The 18,924-nt window shown below is 33.6% G+C and overlaps 1 protein-coding gene across 1 annotated transcript in view; it reads right to left on the bottom strand.

The window, feature by feature from the left end:
• LOC108771392 (dipeptidase 1) overlaps positions 1-18,924 on the bottom strand; it is a 119,289-nt gene that overhangs the window by 55,274 nt on the left and 45,091 nt on the right. The window contains exons 3-4 of the mRNA XM_018536665.1: positions 7,202-7,482; positions 5,674-5,830 (exon numbers count right to left, since the gene is read on the bottom strand). Coding sequence (XP_018392167.1) covers positions 5,674-5,830; positions 7,202-7,482 — 438 coding nt within the window. The remainder of the gene's footprint in view (positions 1-5,673; positions 5,831-7,201; positions 7,483-18,924) is intronic.

Genomic DNA, 18,924 nt, shown 5'->3' with positions numbered 1-18,924 from the left:
ATATATATATATATATATATATATATATATAAAACTTGTTATCGTGATTTTATGTTCAAATAAATGTGTTTGCTCAAATATGAGAAATATTTTTGATAAATATAGAACGTTAATAACGAAAAAATCACTTAAAAAATATAAAAATTATTATATATTTTTACATTATTTTATAAATATATTTTGCTAATCGTCGTCATAATAATTAACGATATGCACTAATAGAGGGGATCTTACAACCGTCTGGACTATCTAGCATTCAGTTGAAGTGCGGATCAAGCTCTTACTTTACTACTTCACGTCGCTCATCGTGAAGCACTTTTCTCGCACGAGATCGAAAATTTCTAGATAATTTCTCGTCACGCGATCATTTCTCGTGAAGTGGCCACTCACTTGGGGCACGATCTAATTTCTGGCTTAATCTCGAAGGCGCGGTGCGATAATGGGACACGATATGAATACGAACAGTCATACGCGCAGTCAGGATGCGAGAAGGGCGAAGGTACAAAGTGGAAGGGGAGTTTAGGTATTGGTGATTCTCTCTCTATAGCGACGTATTAGCGCCACGATTGCCGCCAGCAGCCTCGGCCTAAGTGAATGGCTCTGCCGAGGGCTTTGCTGATTATGGCGTCGCCATTGATCCAGATCGAAATTGGCTTGCCTCTGTCATGGAACGTGCCCAGAGGACCATTAATATCCTCCGCGGACCAAGAGCGAACGGGCGCGACGCTCGTATCGATGACGGAGATGAGAGGAAGAGGCTAGCTTAATCGCAAATATAGCCGCAGATCGAGGTGTGAAGTCCTTCTCGGCACTGTCGGGATATATCAGCTCATTGAACGATTTAATAATTAGCATCCAATCGCTTCTCGTTGAGGGTTTCTCTTTAACACCAGAATCGCCGATGGTACCATTTTAGTTCCGTTAAACATCTTGTTTTTTTTTTTGCATTAGATACACGGAATTTTAAAAATACGTGAATATAATAAAAATAATTCTAACGATATAGAGGAAAGGAGAACGTTTATGGATTAGGTGGGAAATTGCAGAATATTATATCTTGTATAATTTGCATTCTGAGAATTGTCAAAATTACTTCTCATAGTCTACTGAAATGTTATAACATGACCACTGATTATTAATGTTTACTGCGTTGTAAAAATAGTATTTTCATTCTAGCTTGAATGTGGCTTTTAAATGATAATTGAATTAAATTTGAAATCTAATGTGTAAAGTTATACTACGTACTAATTATGCACACTTCAGTTTTACAAGTAGCAGACGGTTTTACAGATGTGTACTCTTGACGTAATTTTGAGAAGTATGTTTATATTAATTTTATAACTTCAATTTAACTTAAATGTACTTTCAAATGATATTTAATTAAATTGGATTAAATTTGGTAACGAAATGCACATGTAAAGTTATATTATACATATACTAGTTAGTACTATTCCATATTCTCACTCTTATTTCACAACTATCATTTTTTCACTCTTTAGTTTTTTTTAAATTACAGTCGTTCTGTATATCCGAGAAAATTCTATCTATAGCATAATTGATATCATGTGATGGTTAACAAATTTGTATAAAAAGTAGTTACGTCGCATGAATATACTGAGTTATTTCAATAAAACAAAAATAGTATTTTATAACCCTCTCTCTCTCATGCACTCTTCCTCTACAAATAATAAAATAACTTTTAATTGAGAGTAAGGATAAAAAATTATAAAATTGACATCTCCAGCAGTTGTAACGGAATATCATCGACTGATTCCAGAGTGTTAAACTTTTATAGTTATAATTGCATAAAGAAATAAAAAGATTCGAAAAGACCAAAAACGCTTTAGCAGAAAGGTACTTAAACTTGAATAATATTTCATTTGGAAAAGTACAGAGAGAATATTTTTAAAATATATCTTCTGTGTAAAAAAAGTAATATATTCCCTCTGCACGATATTTTAAAATATACATCATTAATATATAAAAATCCGATTTTACATCCATATTAATTTTTTTAAATACATGAAATGCAACGGTTTTCTTTTTACGATTGCAAAACACAAAATATAATAATTTTTTTAATTATAAAAAATACGTTGGTTCTGACACATTAAAGTATGTTTTTTTACGTCGTAATTTTGCGTTCTAATTTATAGCGCACTCTTATTAGCCCAATTGGTTACCTTTTCTTTTATAAAAAGAAATAATTTTGTGTGTAATACTACAATATTTACAGATATTTTAGCAAGTTTGTAAGAGAAAAAATAGACAATTTCCAACGTATATAGAATCCGACGGTTATAGAATATTAAATGTAAAATATTTTATTATGCTGTGAATTGCTGACAGATAATTGCAAATAATCAAATCGTCTTTAGCGTTAAACAGTCAATTATTAAAAAGGACGGACTGATAAATCCATCTACCATTGCAGCATTGGGAGAATGACAATCTACCACTCGTCTGTCTGTCGGCGCGATTAATAAATTGTCAGGATTAAAAGGGTTCACGATCAGTAATAAATGCAGTGTGCCCAGAGATTGGATTTGACGTAAATCGGCAAAACTGGAGTGAAATTTTCACACACTCTCGATAGACTCGAGCGTGTTCGTTTGCACTTCTATTTTATCCCCTTGTCGTCGCCTGATTAATGTGGATTACAGCGGACTAGAAAGAATAAGGATACCCTGTATTTGATCACATGAATTACATCGGGGGGAATATAAATTTATGGACTAACACCGTAGTAGCGTGTTGCCTCGGCACGAGTAACAGGTTATAAATATCGAATCGGGTACAAACGCCATTTCATTTATCCATGAAATTTTCCGATATAGATAAATTATGCAGCATCGGAAATACGCCAATAATAGCAACGGATTAATTTAGATCATTTACGAGCCTTTATGGTTTTGCTTCTACACGCTTATTGCTCTTTTCAATCTGATGAATAACTTATTTGTGGAATAAATATTCTAGTGCTCGTTTACTGTCAAACAGAAATATCTAATTTTTGCGGCGAAATGATTCAAAGCAGGTGTACGTAATTATTTTGCCAATCAAATCATTTGTTGTCGATTATAATAAATGTTTTCTATTAAGTAACATTTTCTATTAACTGACTTTTGTTACTGACATTAAGGTAGAAAATGTACGAACATTATATATGCATTCCTCTATTGTAACTAATTTGGTATGTTTTAAGTTAAGTAAATGTCTATACACATTTCTAATAACATTTCTCGTTTATATGTATCCGGTAAATATGCAGAATTGAAACATAAAATATTTTAAAGATACTTAAAAAATGTCTTTAACTAGGTATTTTTTAAAAGATATCTTTAACATGTTATATACTTCGATTTTGGATTTTGTGTTCTTTTATATGGGTGTTATAATTTACAGTAATAATAACACAATAAGCATAATAAATTATTATATTTATTCTACTTTATTTAATTTACTATTTTAAATACTGATTCACTGAATATAGTATTTAATAGCGATTTTTCGATGCGACAGAATTAAGTGTAGAGGACAACGTGTGTCTGACGAAAAATAACGTAATAAGTAAAAATAACATCGCTCTTTTGATAATTGATCTTTTCCCGCTCAAAGGTATAATATGGCTCTATCCGCGTTTATCGGCTAATTGAAGTTTACAAAGGTAGTCATTTGCCGGATTGGATTAAAAATTGAGTCTTTGCTGGGGATCAAAAGAAACCTATTTTCTGTCGCTCGAACACCGCAATGGATTCAATACATTGGCTATTATTGGCGTTTATATCACTGCATACATGTATTGATGTATACGGTTTATCCTTTTTTTTTTCAATCACGTTCACCGCTAGACAAACTAGCAGTCGATATTTTCATAGAAGAAAATATGATTGAAAAGTTATTTCCGTTTTTTAATTTGTAATATATTTTTAGAGTTAAATCTGTTGGAAGAAAATATAATTTCTCAGCAATTTAAAAATTACTGAAATTTATCGGAGCGAAGGTACACGGATTTTGGCGAAATTTTTCGGGAAAGTGCTTCTAAAATGTGTTTCTCGATACCGGGAATCAATTTTCGTTGTCGGTATATATCTTCTTCGAGACACCTCGTGGACGCGGCGATGAAGGCTCGAAGTAGATGATGCTTCCTTCCTCCGTCTGTATCTGTCGATTGCCAATATCTCGGCAAGACGGCAAGAGACGGCGGGATCGAACAAGCAGGATTCTTGGTTCCGATAAGAGTTAGTGCTCACTTGTTGACCCGCTTCGACGATCGTAACTTATCGAGATACAAGACCGGCGATTGAGAGAAACGACGTGTGGCCAGACGTCGAGAGTCTCAGATTTATCGAGAGGTCTTTCTTAATAACATCGCTTACACGAAGATTTTTATGGTGACGTGTACGATAGATTACATGACATGTCGATGCGGTTTAGTGATTTTTAGTTTGATAAGTTTGGACGATCTACATGATTTACTTTGATAATCCAACAAAATTATTTTTAATTTTTCAGATCTATATTCTATAGCTAAATTTTTTAACATTTAAGTAAAATCTGCCTTTCCATGTATATTAATTCTGCATAAATATTATCTTTTTCTCTGAATGCACAGCAAAGAGTTTATGATCGAGCTGGACAATTCTCCATAGTATTATAGTTCATATAGCGCTGTTGGTGATCAATATTACGCCAAGTAGTATTACCCGGCAGCAAGTAAATTTTCTGTTTTGTAGTTTGCTTGCAAATCATCGTTAGGCATTTCGATTCATCGCTTGGCATGATCCGATTGGATTGCGTGCGCTCGCGTAGTCGAGTAGAATTATAGACGCAGTGCACCGGCCAATGCCGATCCGTTACAACGAATAGCTACAGATAGAACCGATAATGAATTGGAATTGTTCGGAAACTGCATAGGCGCTTTAGCAACAACGCAAGTACTGCCGTTTGCTACAGTTGCGCACATAGTTATTCCATTCGAATAATATGTTTCGGTAATTGGAGGCTTTTACGTGTAGGTCCAATTGGAATTGCCCATTTCTGTGCCAATGATGAGTCTCTTCGTTATCGATAAAGTCGGCCTGTCATATTCGCGGCGAGTGTCTTTGTTTAAGTTGGATTGCTTCCTTTGATACCTAATTGCTTGCAATTCAATATCATTCTTAGTATGGATCGTAAATTCGTTACACTTAACAGTTTTGGATTGCTGAAAACTTTGCACCGAGTTATCGTTAATCTTCTTATCGTGATATAAAAGAATCAAGGCTATTTAAACTGAACGATTTCCTTTTAGTGAGATCAGTATTTTGAATCCGATTTATCAGCAAAAATGTGTTATCTATTCCGATATTTTAGTATCTTTTAGTGATAAATAAAAGATTTTTTAACATATTTATGGTTATAAATAAGGTATTTTTATTGGTTTGTTGATTGATCAATGTATAGTTTGATAGCATTCGAACGCATTTTTCTCAATGATTACCAATGATTTTTTCTAAAATAACGTGTTTTTGATCCATGAATGTGTGACGTAACATGAATTAACATAGAAATTGCGAGAAGGTACTAAAATGCAGGAACAGATGGTGTGCTTCTGCCAAAAAAGCGGGATGGAAATAACAGCCGACGGAGAGAAAGGGCGGAGAAACCTAATGAATGCCATGTTGAATTTACCTGTGCACCGACGAGGCCAGCGCGTAATCTAGGGATGTCCGTGTGACTCCAGTCTGATCTGGCCCATGGGTCGACCCTGCCGAGATCGCTGCTCAGGTTAACTTCGCCAAGTTGATTGTGTACGAACTTTCTGACATTCCAGGGCAAATCGTTGTGCCTAAAAATTAGAAATATGAGTTTTAACACAATATTATGTGCAACATGTATAATATGTTTTTATTAAGAAATTTTCTGGTTGAAAATAAACAAATCAGAAGATTCTGATTATTTCAACTATAGAAAATTTTGATTTGTTTGTTTATAATCAAAATAATTAATGCAATTAAATTCTTCCCAGTGTTACGATGCTCTCAGCAGTGTAGAATTTATTAACTTGAAAATTTATGATACGCTATTTGTATATCATATATGCACATTTATATATAATAATCTAAAATTTTCCAATTCTTATAATGATTGAATACACAAAACAACGTAAAATTGTTTTATTTAAAATTCTTTTATATCTAAAATTTTATAGTAAAACACATATTATAGATATTATCCTTTCTCTGTAAATTATATTTTGTTGCGATAAATATTACCGAAACCTCGGTAGTCAAATTAGGAAGACGCCCGCACGGAATACGGGAGATCCGGGCTGAATTCTATGGCTGAGGTAATATTTTTTGTAATAAATTAATTACAGCTTTTATAAGATACTTATATTATTAGCATAAAATTATTAATATTCTTCTAAGATATTTACTAGTATCAAAAATTATAAAATTATTAGTTAATTTAATATGTGATACAACTACTCTAGTTCTATTTATGATGTATTTTAAATCTGAAAAGATTCTGGCACGTAGTTTACAAAATTGAATATATAAATTCATTTTGAAATATTCAAGCATTAAAGTCCGTTTTGAAATCGAAAATAGGATTATTTCTTTTAATCGACTTATTCTCGTTCTGATAAGAATTATAACTGTATAATATTTTATTTTATGTATCTAAAAAACGAAGTTGTGAAATAGGTAATCGGAATCTATGTCCATTGTATGACATGAACAACATTTCTATTTATAACATCTGTATTCTCGCGTTTTTTATTTTTTAAGTAAATTTTTTCGTTATTATAACGAGTTGAATTTTATATTTTGTAATATGTGTAGTAATGACATATGTTTTCTATTTAAATATCACAATTATGGAATTATATGTATAGTCGAATATGTTCGAAATGTATAATGATCTGGATATTGCAATGTTACTTGAGATTAATAAGCAAGATAGAATCAAAATGGGATTTATTTGGTTTTGAGTATTTGAGGATTATATGATTATGTAATGTAATATATGATAGGTTGTAATAATTACTTGCTGTATATTAGTGAGATGATATACTCCGAAAGACCATATAATAGGCAATTCAATTTATATTATTTTTCAAATGTCTTTGCATATTAAAAATATTTCATATATGTATATTTTTATTTTGGCCAATGGTACGTTTTATCGTCAGTTTGGTAATAAAAATACGTACCCGTCGATCAGAGGCACTTCAGTGAGAATCCTCCTGATCACGTCCAGCCTCTGCTGGTGCGTGGCAGGCGCGGATTGTAGTAGAAACGGCAGACAGAGGCCTCCGAGGAGCAGAACGACCACTAGGACCAGGACAGGTGCCAACAGCCGACACCTCCTGCGAGGACTCTCGTCTCTGCGATCCTTGCTGCTGCCGCTGCTAGGCGAGTCCTCGCACGGCGGTGGTAGTCGCACGGTGCCGTTGCAAGGCGCCACGTCTGGCAGTTCTGTTAGGCACGTGGTCTGAAAGAAAAAATCCAAAACTGTATGATATTCTGCTTACTTTTCTGTTATTGATCTCGTCGAGTTATTAATTTTGTCGCAGAGGAAATTGTTGTAATAGAGATTACCCTGCAAACAAGCTGACTTTATATATCATCATTTTAATGTCAAAATGACGTCGAGTAATGTCAAATTGTTTGCTGAATATTGAATTCTTTAACAAGCGTAAAAGAAATATTATAATATACCTATTTATAATATCTTCCAAAAAAACATTCTGAGATTGTGTACAGATTTCTTAAATCATACGTCTTTGATTCTGAAATTAAAAATTTATTTTGATAGTTTAACAAAATAACAGCTTTAGGCATCTTTTGATTGAACTTTCAATAAATTACTTTATATATAGGCTGTTAAATTATTAGGCTATTTAATAAGACGTACATCTATTTTATGTGTAGCTTTTTCATCAATTCGGTTGGTGTACAAACAGTGACTAAGTTTGCGAAACAGATCTCATTCATAAAGCAGACAGAATATTTGAGTCGGTTCATCAGTATATATTCAGTATATCGAGATATTTACCTGGTAAATTAATTAATCTGGTTAATAACCGTGGCGGAGATTACACGCTGATATTCAGACATGAACGCATACGTTTGGAAATATATAAATAATTACTTATCTATAATTTCGTGCGTTATAAGCAACAGGAAGGTTAATACTTTTCTAGCTAACTGAAGAGAGTCACAACATATTTTAATAATTAAAATAAACCGGCCGCGAGTATTGGTAAAAAATTTTAATTAAACGTATTCGAAACGTATTAATATGATGAAATATTTTATCCTTTGTAAAATTGTAATTTTAACTGTGAAAGATGTGTTTTTTATATATAGTATTCAGAATTAATAACTTATCTCAACATCGATTAATATATTATCAAATCAATATATTCGATGAAAACTCTCTTCTTGCTATACATTAATTACTGCAGTTGCACAATGTAATGTTACATTTGTATTCTAAAGAAAAGTGTTTAATATTTATGTGATTATAATTGTACGGTAAAATATGATTAGGAGCTCCATTTTTTATTGCTACATAATTTTAGTAATAATAATTATTAGTAGTTCTATAAAAGATATAAAGTTGGTACCGAAACTGGTTAAAAATTATGTAGCTAAATTGTTATTATAATTCCAACAATTTTTTTCTCAGTGTAACAGTATTCACAATTAAATTTCTCCAAATTTTTCAAATATTGTGATAAGCTTCGTAGTTATAGCAGGGATATAAATCCCCTCGTCTCATACACGTGCGAGACTTTCTGACGCGAGCAAAACGTATCCGGGCGAAGTTGGACAATCGCGCATGTTAACGACTATTTAAGTGTCTCTCAGAAAGTGCATTACGTTAGTGGTGTATACAGTGGAAACGGTCGGTACGGCGGCTGTAACCTGTCCGCGGAAAAATACAACTATACCCGTGGAAGTATAGCCTCGAAGGAGGGTGTTGGATGAAAGGAGGACTCCTCCGCGGCGTCACTGCGACGCTCTGCAGGCAACGCGCGGTAAACTTTTGTTCGCCCTCCTTTCGGCCACCATAAAACACGTTAACGCCTGGCTACGGATTTTCCGCGTGTATATAGTACATAGTGTAGAACATAGTCGCGAAAGGTATTGGGATACTTGGCGAGCCTCTGGGAATTTTCTCAGTTTCTACAGTTGTCGTAAACAACTCACCAAGTCATAACTTTCGTGTATATACCCTTTCGCGATAACTCGTGATACCCATTAGATTTTACACGGTTATACAAATCCAATAAAATTGAGGATCCTCGTTGAGACGATTGATTGATGCCACCAATAATAAGAGAACAATACAAACCTTTCTATAGTTTTTACAGTTGTTTTGGTAAAACTTAATAATTTGTGTACGTCGACATTTTCGTATATAATATATTAATATAAATAAGCAAAGAAGCCATATTCAGTTAATACAAATCTTTTGTGTCTAATAATATTTTTGTGTGAATTTGAACAATTTTCAAATTACGCGCCGATTATTTGTCAGTACTGAGATGCAATCCTAAACTGAAGCTGGAGTAATATCACTAATTAAATTCATAAACAATTTAATATTATTGATCCTAATGAGCATCTTTTAAACACTGTAGAGAATTTACAGTATTAAATTTTAAGTATTTTAATTATTCTTGATTAAGGTAGTTAAGGAAACCGTATTAAATTGCGAGTTTTCAACGAGATATTCAACACAATTAAGGACGGATTTAAATAATAATAATCGAAAAGAATAATTGAAAATCGGAATGAAGGTAATGTCGTTATCGCATCAGATGAAACAAGTAAAAATTAATTTGAGAGATATAAAGAATTTTTTAATGATACAACAGCAGTATTCTGCTTCCGATATTCCTTTCGGTGAAACTTAATATTTCATGCATGTCCTTTTCTATATATAGCTACGTTAAGTTTAGCGTATTTATGGCACACAATAATGCGAAGGATACAAAGTTTCGCGAGATGCTAGCACGCGGTGGAAGAAGCTCGAACGAGAGCGATGAACGCCGGATGAAGCCAGCAGAATCAACGAGCTAAATCGCAAAAGTTATCGTCGATATTACCCGCGCGAAAGAAACGATATGCGTTATCGTCGAAGCGCGAAACAGCGAACGTTATTCTCATTTTTAGCCGTTTCTCCGTTTTCTTATTCATGACTCTGCTCGGTGAGAATCGATTATCGATACTGTGGGTAATTAATAGCTGCCTGGAGGTAATGAAAATGAAAGCTATGGACGCGCGTCGTTTCCGTGCATATAACTGAGGAAGAAAGAAAGAGAGGGGAGAGAGAGAGAGAGAAAATTCTTCTGATAATACTCGTAATTCATTGTTTAAAATTAAGTCTGGTGATTACAATTTGTTTTCTTCTTTCATTTTCTAAATACAAAAATAAACAAATTTCACTTTATTCATTAAATATATATCAGTGCAAAGGATAAAATTGAAAGTAATCTCTAAAATCGAAGATATTTTTCTTCCAGCAGTTTAATAGTGTAATTAAGAGAACAATTTCAAGTTCTCGATTTTTTTTTTATACTAGCAGTCGCTGCGACAAATTAATTCGTGCTTTGCCACGCAGGTTATGCAAAGACAATTATTATCGCTCGTGATAATAATAATAGGCGACCACCTTTTAGCGCTGCTTCTCCAGAATTTAACGAAAAAGCGAATTCAACGGACTTTTATAACCGTGCTAAAAGTTTTCACCGCGAGCGTAAACGTATTAATTAAGCGTTAATTTAGCGCGTTTAAAAATGAAACGACACATAAGGCGATTATGCAGATACAAAACATAAAAGATGTAACATTTTGACTCATTTTCGTTTTTCTTAAAATAAATTTCTTTCATTAGCGTGACAGACCATGTCCTTCGAAACATCATTTTCTTTACACAAAAACTTTGAAAATATTTTAAGATTTTATTTTATTTTTTAGAAATATAATAATATATAAAATGTTATTTATAATATTAGAACTTATTTACGGATAAGGAAGAAAAAATAAGTTTATGTTAATATTTTTCTTAATTTAAAAAAATTTTTTCTACTAAAGAAATAATAAGAAATTAAAATAGAAATTATCATTTATTACAATAATTATTGTATGAAAATTCATATATACAACTCGCATTATTTTCCGTGTCAAAGTGTAAGTTCGGAATATTTTTTTTTTGGTATTTGTTGGAATTTTTATTTTTTCAATAGTATTTTTTTTAGTTATACATTGATGTGCGAGAAACTCGACAAAATAATAAAAGTGATATATAATATAAATAAAAGATTTCAAAATTTCCATATTTGAAAAAATAATGCTGTGAGTTCTTTTTTCGATTTGCAATTGTAAAATATGATGGTGTCACGTGTTATCTCACTTGTTATCTTGTATCCATATAGCCATGCCCATTTTGCTCCATACAACTCGTAGTACCTACTCTGAAACTATAATGGAAGTCCTTTCGCATCTGACGTGTTCTTACGCGATTAAGTCCGGACCCGACTTCTCAAGGAGACGTGAAGTGTGAGATTCGTAGTCGCTCTTTGGGTACACGACGGGAAACTCAGAGGTGAACGCCATCGTTGATTCCTTCTTGTGTCTAGTTAATGGAACTAAGAAGCTCGTAAATGTATTAACTGCTGCAAAGGACATCAGCTTTGATCCGCCTGTGACGAGTGCCTATCTTCGTTTTTGCTCTTTGAAAAGCGGTAGTACGTGTAACTCGCTATTTTAAGTGCAAAAATAAAGCTGCTCTCTAAAATCATTAAAAATGAATAAATATCATAGTACAAGCAGGAATTATTGTTCAAACAAATATAGTCTTTTTGAGAGTCGAAATACGAAAAGATTCGAAATGACGACGGTGTTTTTATATTATATATATATATGTATATATATATAATTCAAAATTTTGATTCGTACTTTTTAAACATTGGCTTGCGTATATCAGCATTTGAGTATTTCTTTTATTACCAGTGTTCTTGAACGAGAAGAGGAAACATTTGAGACGATTTAGTGATGATATTTTGATCGATATCTTTTCTTTTCATATATGTACATGTTAATTATAATATAAAGAAGATATGAATAATCCCGCAAGCAAAACTAATCCGCATAGTCATTTGGATTTAGCGAACCCACGGACCTGAGCTCATCACACTGCAATATTCATTATATATCACACATTCATTCACATATAGGCAAATTTGTAAATGATAATGTAGTGAATAGTTGGAAAAAGAATAGGTTGATCTATAAAAAAAGAATAAAAATAAATCGAGATATATCATAGATGCATATATGTATATAAATTTTTTTAAATAATTTTATTAAGTTTAATATAATTAACCCTTACTGCACCAGGCGCGCGCGCGCGCGCACACGCACACACACACACACACACACACACACACACACACACACACACACAAAACAGTGTCCTATCAGTCTAGGTTTTTCGAATCTGTTTATTTTTTAAGTTTTGTTGAAGCATGAATGTGTTCGTGTACCTCATAAGAGCGAGAGTAACGCGAAATGGTGTTCACGATAGATCTTTCCGGTATCTTGACTAACGAGTCTTTACTTCCGTCTTCTTTCTTGTATAACTTGTATCGTCCATGTTGGACAGCAGCATCGTATCGTACTCGCGCTATTAAATCTATCGTTAAAGGTGCGTTTTTGTCTGTACAAGCTCTCTTACTAAACATAATAAACTGAAATTCTCTATCCCATAAGGCTATTTAACACACGGCCTCAACAGTATTTAAAATGCTTTTTAAAATTCTCTAAAAATTCGCGAACATATAATTTTCCAATCTCTAGAACAAATGAAAAATAATAAAATGTAGTGTATAATTTAATTTGTCGAACTTGCGAGAAATTTGCACGAATAAAAATTGGTCGGACACGAAATACTCAGGGTAGTAACCCCTCCCGTAAGGGTATAATTATTAAATATTTGTTAAATTTAATAATTTAATATAATTAAATTTAATAAAGTTAAATTTAATGTAATTAATTTAACATATTTCTATTTAATATAAAAATCCATAAAGAAGAAAAATGAGAGAATAAAAGTCATCAGAGAATGTAATGCAATGTAATATAAATATGCCTAACATTTTCTTTCCTTTAAAAGAATGGAAGAGAAATAGAGGAAGATTTGCAAAAGATGCATCAAGAACTTGTCGGACAAGAGACTTAAAGTCTTCTCTAGGAGATGCATTCTCGTTAAATGAGTCCCGTAACGAGGCTCCTCGCCAAACTCTCGTAACACGGTGTCCTCGTTCGAGCTTCTTGAAGTGCGCCAAATTTTACGTCTCGCTATAACGACGGGAAGATAAAAGCCACGCGAGTTTGGAGAACGCTTATCTCGCCGTTCATAATTTCGGAAATCGGACAAGTGGGACACGACCGCAAGAATGGATGGTAAGTTTTAAGCTGTAAAGTCCTCGCGGAGTTTAACTCATCGTTAATAGCGCGCCATTGCGGTATCAAAAGGCTCAAGTGGGTGTCGGGGAGGAAAGAGGCACGGGAAACTCCAATAACGAATGTAATTCACAGTCGTGGTCGTGTGTCCGGTTTAAAGCCGCACGTCAAACATTATATCTCTCTATGCTAGGCTAAAACACTTTCCATCCCTTGTGCGTGCACGCGGAAGAAATAAGTGAGGAAAAGGAGACTTGAAAGATGGCAAGACCAGAGCGACACCGCGTGCGAGAGCATTGTCAAGTTTTCGTATAAATTTCTCCTCGACGTGAATTCAAAGACCGCCGCGGGGTGGTTCGTATATAAAGCCCAGCCGGAAGGGTAGTTGGGACGAAACGAGAGCGGCGAGGGCTGGCCTAAAGATGCATTTGCGACTACCGTGCCCCCCTTGCCCCCCCCCCCCCCGATCCCTTCACTCCCCTCTTCTTGTCTTTATCTCAGCTGTCTCCTCGTTCTCTTAATTCCGGTGCGATTAACGGTCCGCGCTGCTGAGAAATTAGTCCGTCTTGTTTCTGTCCTTTGCTTTCACCTCCTTCTCTCGCACTTCTACTCACTTTTTCGACGTGTTGGCGTTTCAATTTCTTCTTACTTTTCCTTCCAATTATCACACCCTTAAACATGAGCTCTTTCATCAAACGATCCATCTTCGTATTCTTTAAAGTTTCATTTTAAAAGCAGGAAAATTAATATTTACACAATTAAATATCAAAAAGAGCAATGATAATCCAATCTATTCATTCAGTTAAAAATAAGAAATTTTATTATTTTTAATGTAAATCAATCCATTTCCGTGGTTGAATTGTTTTCATTTAAAGTAATCAATATTATGCATTTTAGTAAATAAAAAATCGTGTCAAATTTAATATATTTTTTGAATTAATTTGTTTAATTTTATTGTTTTAGTTAAATTAACCTTCCATCGGCAATGTAAAATTTTCAAACTTGAGAAGAAAGTACAAATTCTTATATGTATATTGTTCAGACCTGAATAAAAATCTAAAAAAATTCTTACACTTTTGTATAAAAATATTTAAAAAAATTTATAACTTTTATTTATTTTTTACAAATTTAAATTTACCTATTAAAATTTGTAATAAAAACATAGAAAGAGTGCTTTTAAGAGATGGTGAAGGATCAATAACATATATTAAGTAGGATGACTTATAGAAATGATTAAAAATAACTCGAATTATGTATATGAATATAATTTGATATAATAAATTAACAGTGTATTAGGAATGAAAAATAAAATTATTATATCGTATAACGATATGTATATTCATATATCTTACAGTTAAAATGTCAGTAGTAACATTCCGTAGAGATTCGAGGAATCAGTATGTGCCCTCTTTCACGTTATGCATAAGAAAATTTGCGGTGTATTTATTTTGCAACGAACGCAGTATCGCTTTTTTGTTAATTAGCTTAATCGAGTGGCGGTGCGCTTAAGACTGAATCAGATGAATAAACCGAAAAAAGAGACAATTTTCTAGATGTTAAACAACATTATTTAAGAAGAAAATTCGTTGGATTTCTTCTCGCTGGGGTTGGGATGTTATATCATTAAAATGTCGTTTTATGTGAGATGGTTAAAAGGAACTAACGAGAAATATTATAATTATCGTAGTGATTGCGTTCTGTTCGGAATTATCAATACGCTTGTCACGGCGGACAAATACCGCTCGTTTATTATCATTTCTCGCTCTGCATCGCAACGCGCATGTATTCCCCCGACTCTTTTAATCCCTACCGGTCGGAACGTTAATTTCGCCATTCTGTCTTCAATTGTGTAAGCCGCTCGTTAAATGTAAATTTTCCGCGTGTGACAACACGTTATGGGAGGTATCTAACGACAGCCGTTCGCGTAGTTTAGACTCGCGTCGGATTAGACTTAATGAATTTACGCCATTTCGACGGTCCGAATGTCGACGACGAGGTGGAGATACGCTAACATACGGGACATTTAGTTGGAATTAAGGATGACCTTTGTTCTCGCGAGCCGTTGCGCTCGCTGCCCGCGAATTCGCACGTCCGCGCACATTTTGTTTTGAGTAATGAGCACGCGCGCCGCAATTGGCGCAAATACTAATGCAGAAAGAGCAGGACGCGGAGAGTGAAATGGGGAGAAAGAGCTTTTGTCTAGCCGGAAAATGGCGGTACCTCGTCTGTCGAATAGCCGGACAATAATTTACGTTCTTGTCACGAGAGACAGACGAGAACTAGCCAGACAGTCTACATTTGTTTTGATATATTCCTATTGCACTGCGGAATAACATTCTGTTATTTTATACGGAATTATATTTGGATGCATCAAATCCATATTTCAAGGCTTTTTCGATGAATTTTGAATCGATTTTCGGAGCTCATGGTAGATCCATTGGATTTCTACTCAATTGTTAAATCTAATATGAGATGAGAGAGAGAGAGAGAGAGAGCAAATTTGTGATCCAAGAATCATAAAGTAAAAAGGCAGAAAGAAAATTTATATAAGCCAATATAATTAACCGTGCTTATTGTATAAATTCATTAATTGTTAATTAATGCATATAAAATTAGTTGAAATCATCTTACACAGTCCATAATGTTAAAATCAATCAATAGAAGATGAGATCTTATAATTAGTAGAAGTGGATAACTATGATAACCATGTTAACAGAATGTAATTATTGATGGACATACTCAATAATTACATGAATGTACGTATCGTTAATTGAGTTGGCTCATATAGATCTTCCTAACAAATTTCTTTATCAAAAATGCTAATTCAATTTTCTGTATAATACATCTGCAAATTTAAATTATTCTTATTAAAATATATTTATTCATTCTTATATCTATTTATTCTTTTTTATATAGTTTATGTCATTTTGGTTCCTTGAATTAATTAGTGCCTTCTATAGTTAATATAAATTAAATTGATCTTTACAGACCTAGCATCAATAATTATGTTACAGATTTTGGCCAGAGGGTTAAGTTTATATTAATAACAATTTCAATAGTATTGCACAGTTAGTCCTCAAATATCTATTTTTAGCATATTTTTGTATACTCTTTTATAAATTTTTCAAACCATTTTGTTAACAAACGTACGATAAAAGTTTATTTTAAAATTATACGCATTTTGCAACGTAAACGCACATGTTCACTCTCATTTGTCTTTAGATTACTTTCGTTAATGATGAGAACCTAGGGGCTTTTCCGATGCTTTTAGTTAATTAACAATTATACGACCGACGGTGCGAGAAAGAACGGAGGCGGACTCGAACGAAAACCGGCAAGGCGGACGAATAGGTCGCCTTTGTAAAACGAAGCTCGTCGAAAGGAGCCATTTCTTATTGGAATTAAATAATTTAATGCGCCGTGAGCTCTTCCGGAAATTCCGAGCGAGTTCTGCTCAGCATCTAAATTGAAACTTCGGCCTTCGATATCCTTTCGCGAGCGAAACAAAATAACGTGCATTGCTGAATTAACTTTCAAACATTGCAACACTTTCCCCGACACGATTGTGTCGCGCGCAGAGAGCTTCGTTTGCGCGGCGCTTCTTGTTTCGTTTGTCTACCGTTTTCGTAATCCGATTAAAATTTTATGTAACTCCAACCTTCTCGTGTCGTCGAGACAGTCAGATGCTTTTATGAATTTTGTATGATATTCGTGAAGATAAAAGTTTCAATTTTTGTTTAGTTTACAATACTATACTTTATTTGTCTGCTTATTATTTTGCGCAATTTATTTGAAATATTTTATACATAGATCTTATATACATGGATGCGTCTTTCATATTCGATTGAAAGAGACAGTAAATGCGTTGGATCTTTTAAGTTATAATTTATAAAGTCTTGCAAAAATGATAAGATGATGCGGTGTATATTGGAGTTATGTGTTCAACTCTTATTCTCATAAAAAGATAAAAGATACTATACTCTCTCGTTCTGTCAACTCGGTTCTCTGATTATAACCACAAGGCGTGTGTCCATGTGTTCATATAAGATATATAATTTTATATAATTCTTGTCAGAGGGGTTTTTAACAAACATGACAATAAAAACCTTTTGATTAGGAAAAAAAGTGGCGTAATATTTTTAAACGTTTAGTTAATATTATGATTGTTTTTTATTTACGATTAATTACATTGCTAAAATTGTAGTCAAAATTGTATTCTGCCAAATATAATAGATGATTTTATTCACGATTTTGACTTTAATTTAACTCGCAATATATTTCCGGTTTTACAAAGCATCTCGTTTTATTATGTTATATCGAAATTTAATGTAGTGTGTGTGTGTGTTCAATATTGAAATTTATTATTACTTATTTGTTGTTACGCTGAAGATAACCAAAATTGTGTAGTCAAAACGTCTGTAATGGTCAGTTATAATTATATTAATAATACATACAAGTATTACACATTACAATCCAGTGTTGGCTCACATTGGCTTGCATTATTGACTTATTTTTTTTATTAAAAATTGTAGTTAATACAAGGAAAAGATAATATTAATATTACGTAGGAAATATCGCAATAACTACACGTTTTGTAAATAACAGCGTTGTTTTATTGTCAAATGTAACTTTGCAGTAATTAAACAATATTGCACACGGCATTTTAATAAATTTATCGAAATATAATTTAATCACAAACATTTCACGCGGCAATCATTATTTCAATATAACAATTAATGAAAATTTTGAAAATTCGCTCGTTGCAAAAAGTGGCGTATAATCAATGCTTCGCTGAGGAAAACCATTTTAGAAGATCCATAATAAAATTTGAGAAGAGTACGCGATTTTTCGTACACGGCGTGTGTAACAACTTTGATATTACTCCAGCCGTTCCATTAAATTTGCGCGCTTCACGCTCTTGTGTACCAGCAGCGGTGAGATCTTTTCTTCTCGCCTTGGCCCATTTCCCCTATCCTGGGCGATAAATTTCACCAAAGTTCTCGCGCTTGTCATTTTCGCAATGACATACAATACACGATGTCTCATGCGTCTTTGCAAAATCTTCTGAGAGCTGGTTTCGTCTTGAAAAATTGAAACGCGATTCATGGTTTATTTCTTCGCGTCTCTGTTCGAAGTGTTGTTTTCCTTCGTGTCCACCGTGTGCGTGCGAGACAATCGATTTTCGCGGTTTCCAGGAAAAAGTTTCTCGCGGCGATTTTCCTCGGCGGCGTCGCAATGGCGAAACTAAATGGCATTTGTGGCATCAGTGGTGAAGCGAGAAAAATCTACAACGGCCGGAGGCAACGCGACGTATTTCTGCCCCCGTTAGTAATCTGTAATGTGATTTATATTCTTAACCCTCTAATGATAAGGTCGGGGTCAAATGTGACTTCACGGCTCCATCAATCAAAGCGTTTTTTGTTTTACTGCAATTATTTAAAGTCAGTTAGTAAACTTG

This window comes from Cyphomyrmex costatus, unplaced genomic scaffold, assembly GCF_001594065.2.
Source record: "Cyphomyrmex costatus isolate MS0001 unplaced genomic scaffold, Ccosl1.0 scaffold158, whole genome shotgun sequence".
Lineage (NCBI taxonomy): Eukaryota > Metazoa > Arthropoda > Insecta > Hymenoptera > Formicidae > Cyphomyrmex > Cyphomyrmex costatus.
This window is presented reverse-complemented; position numbering and strand designations above follow the sequence as displayed.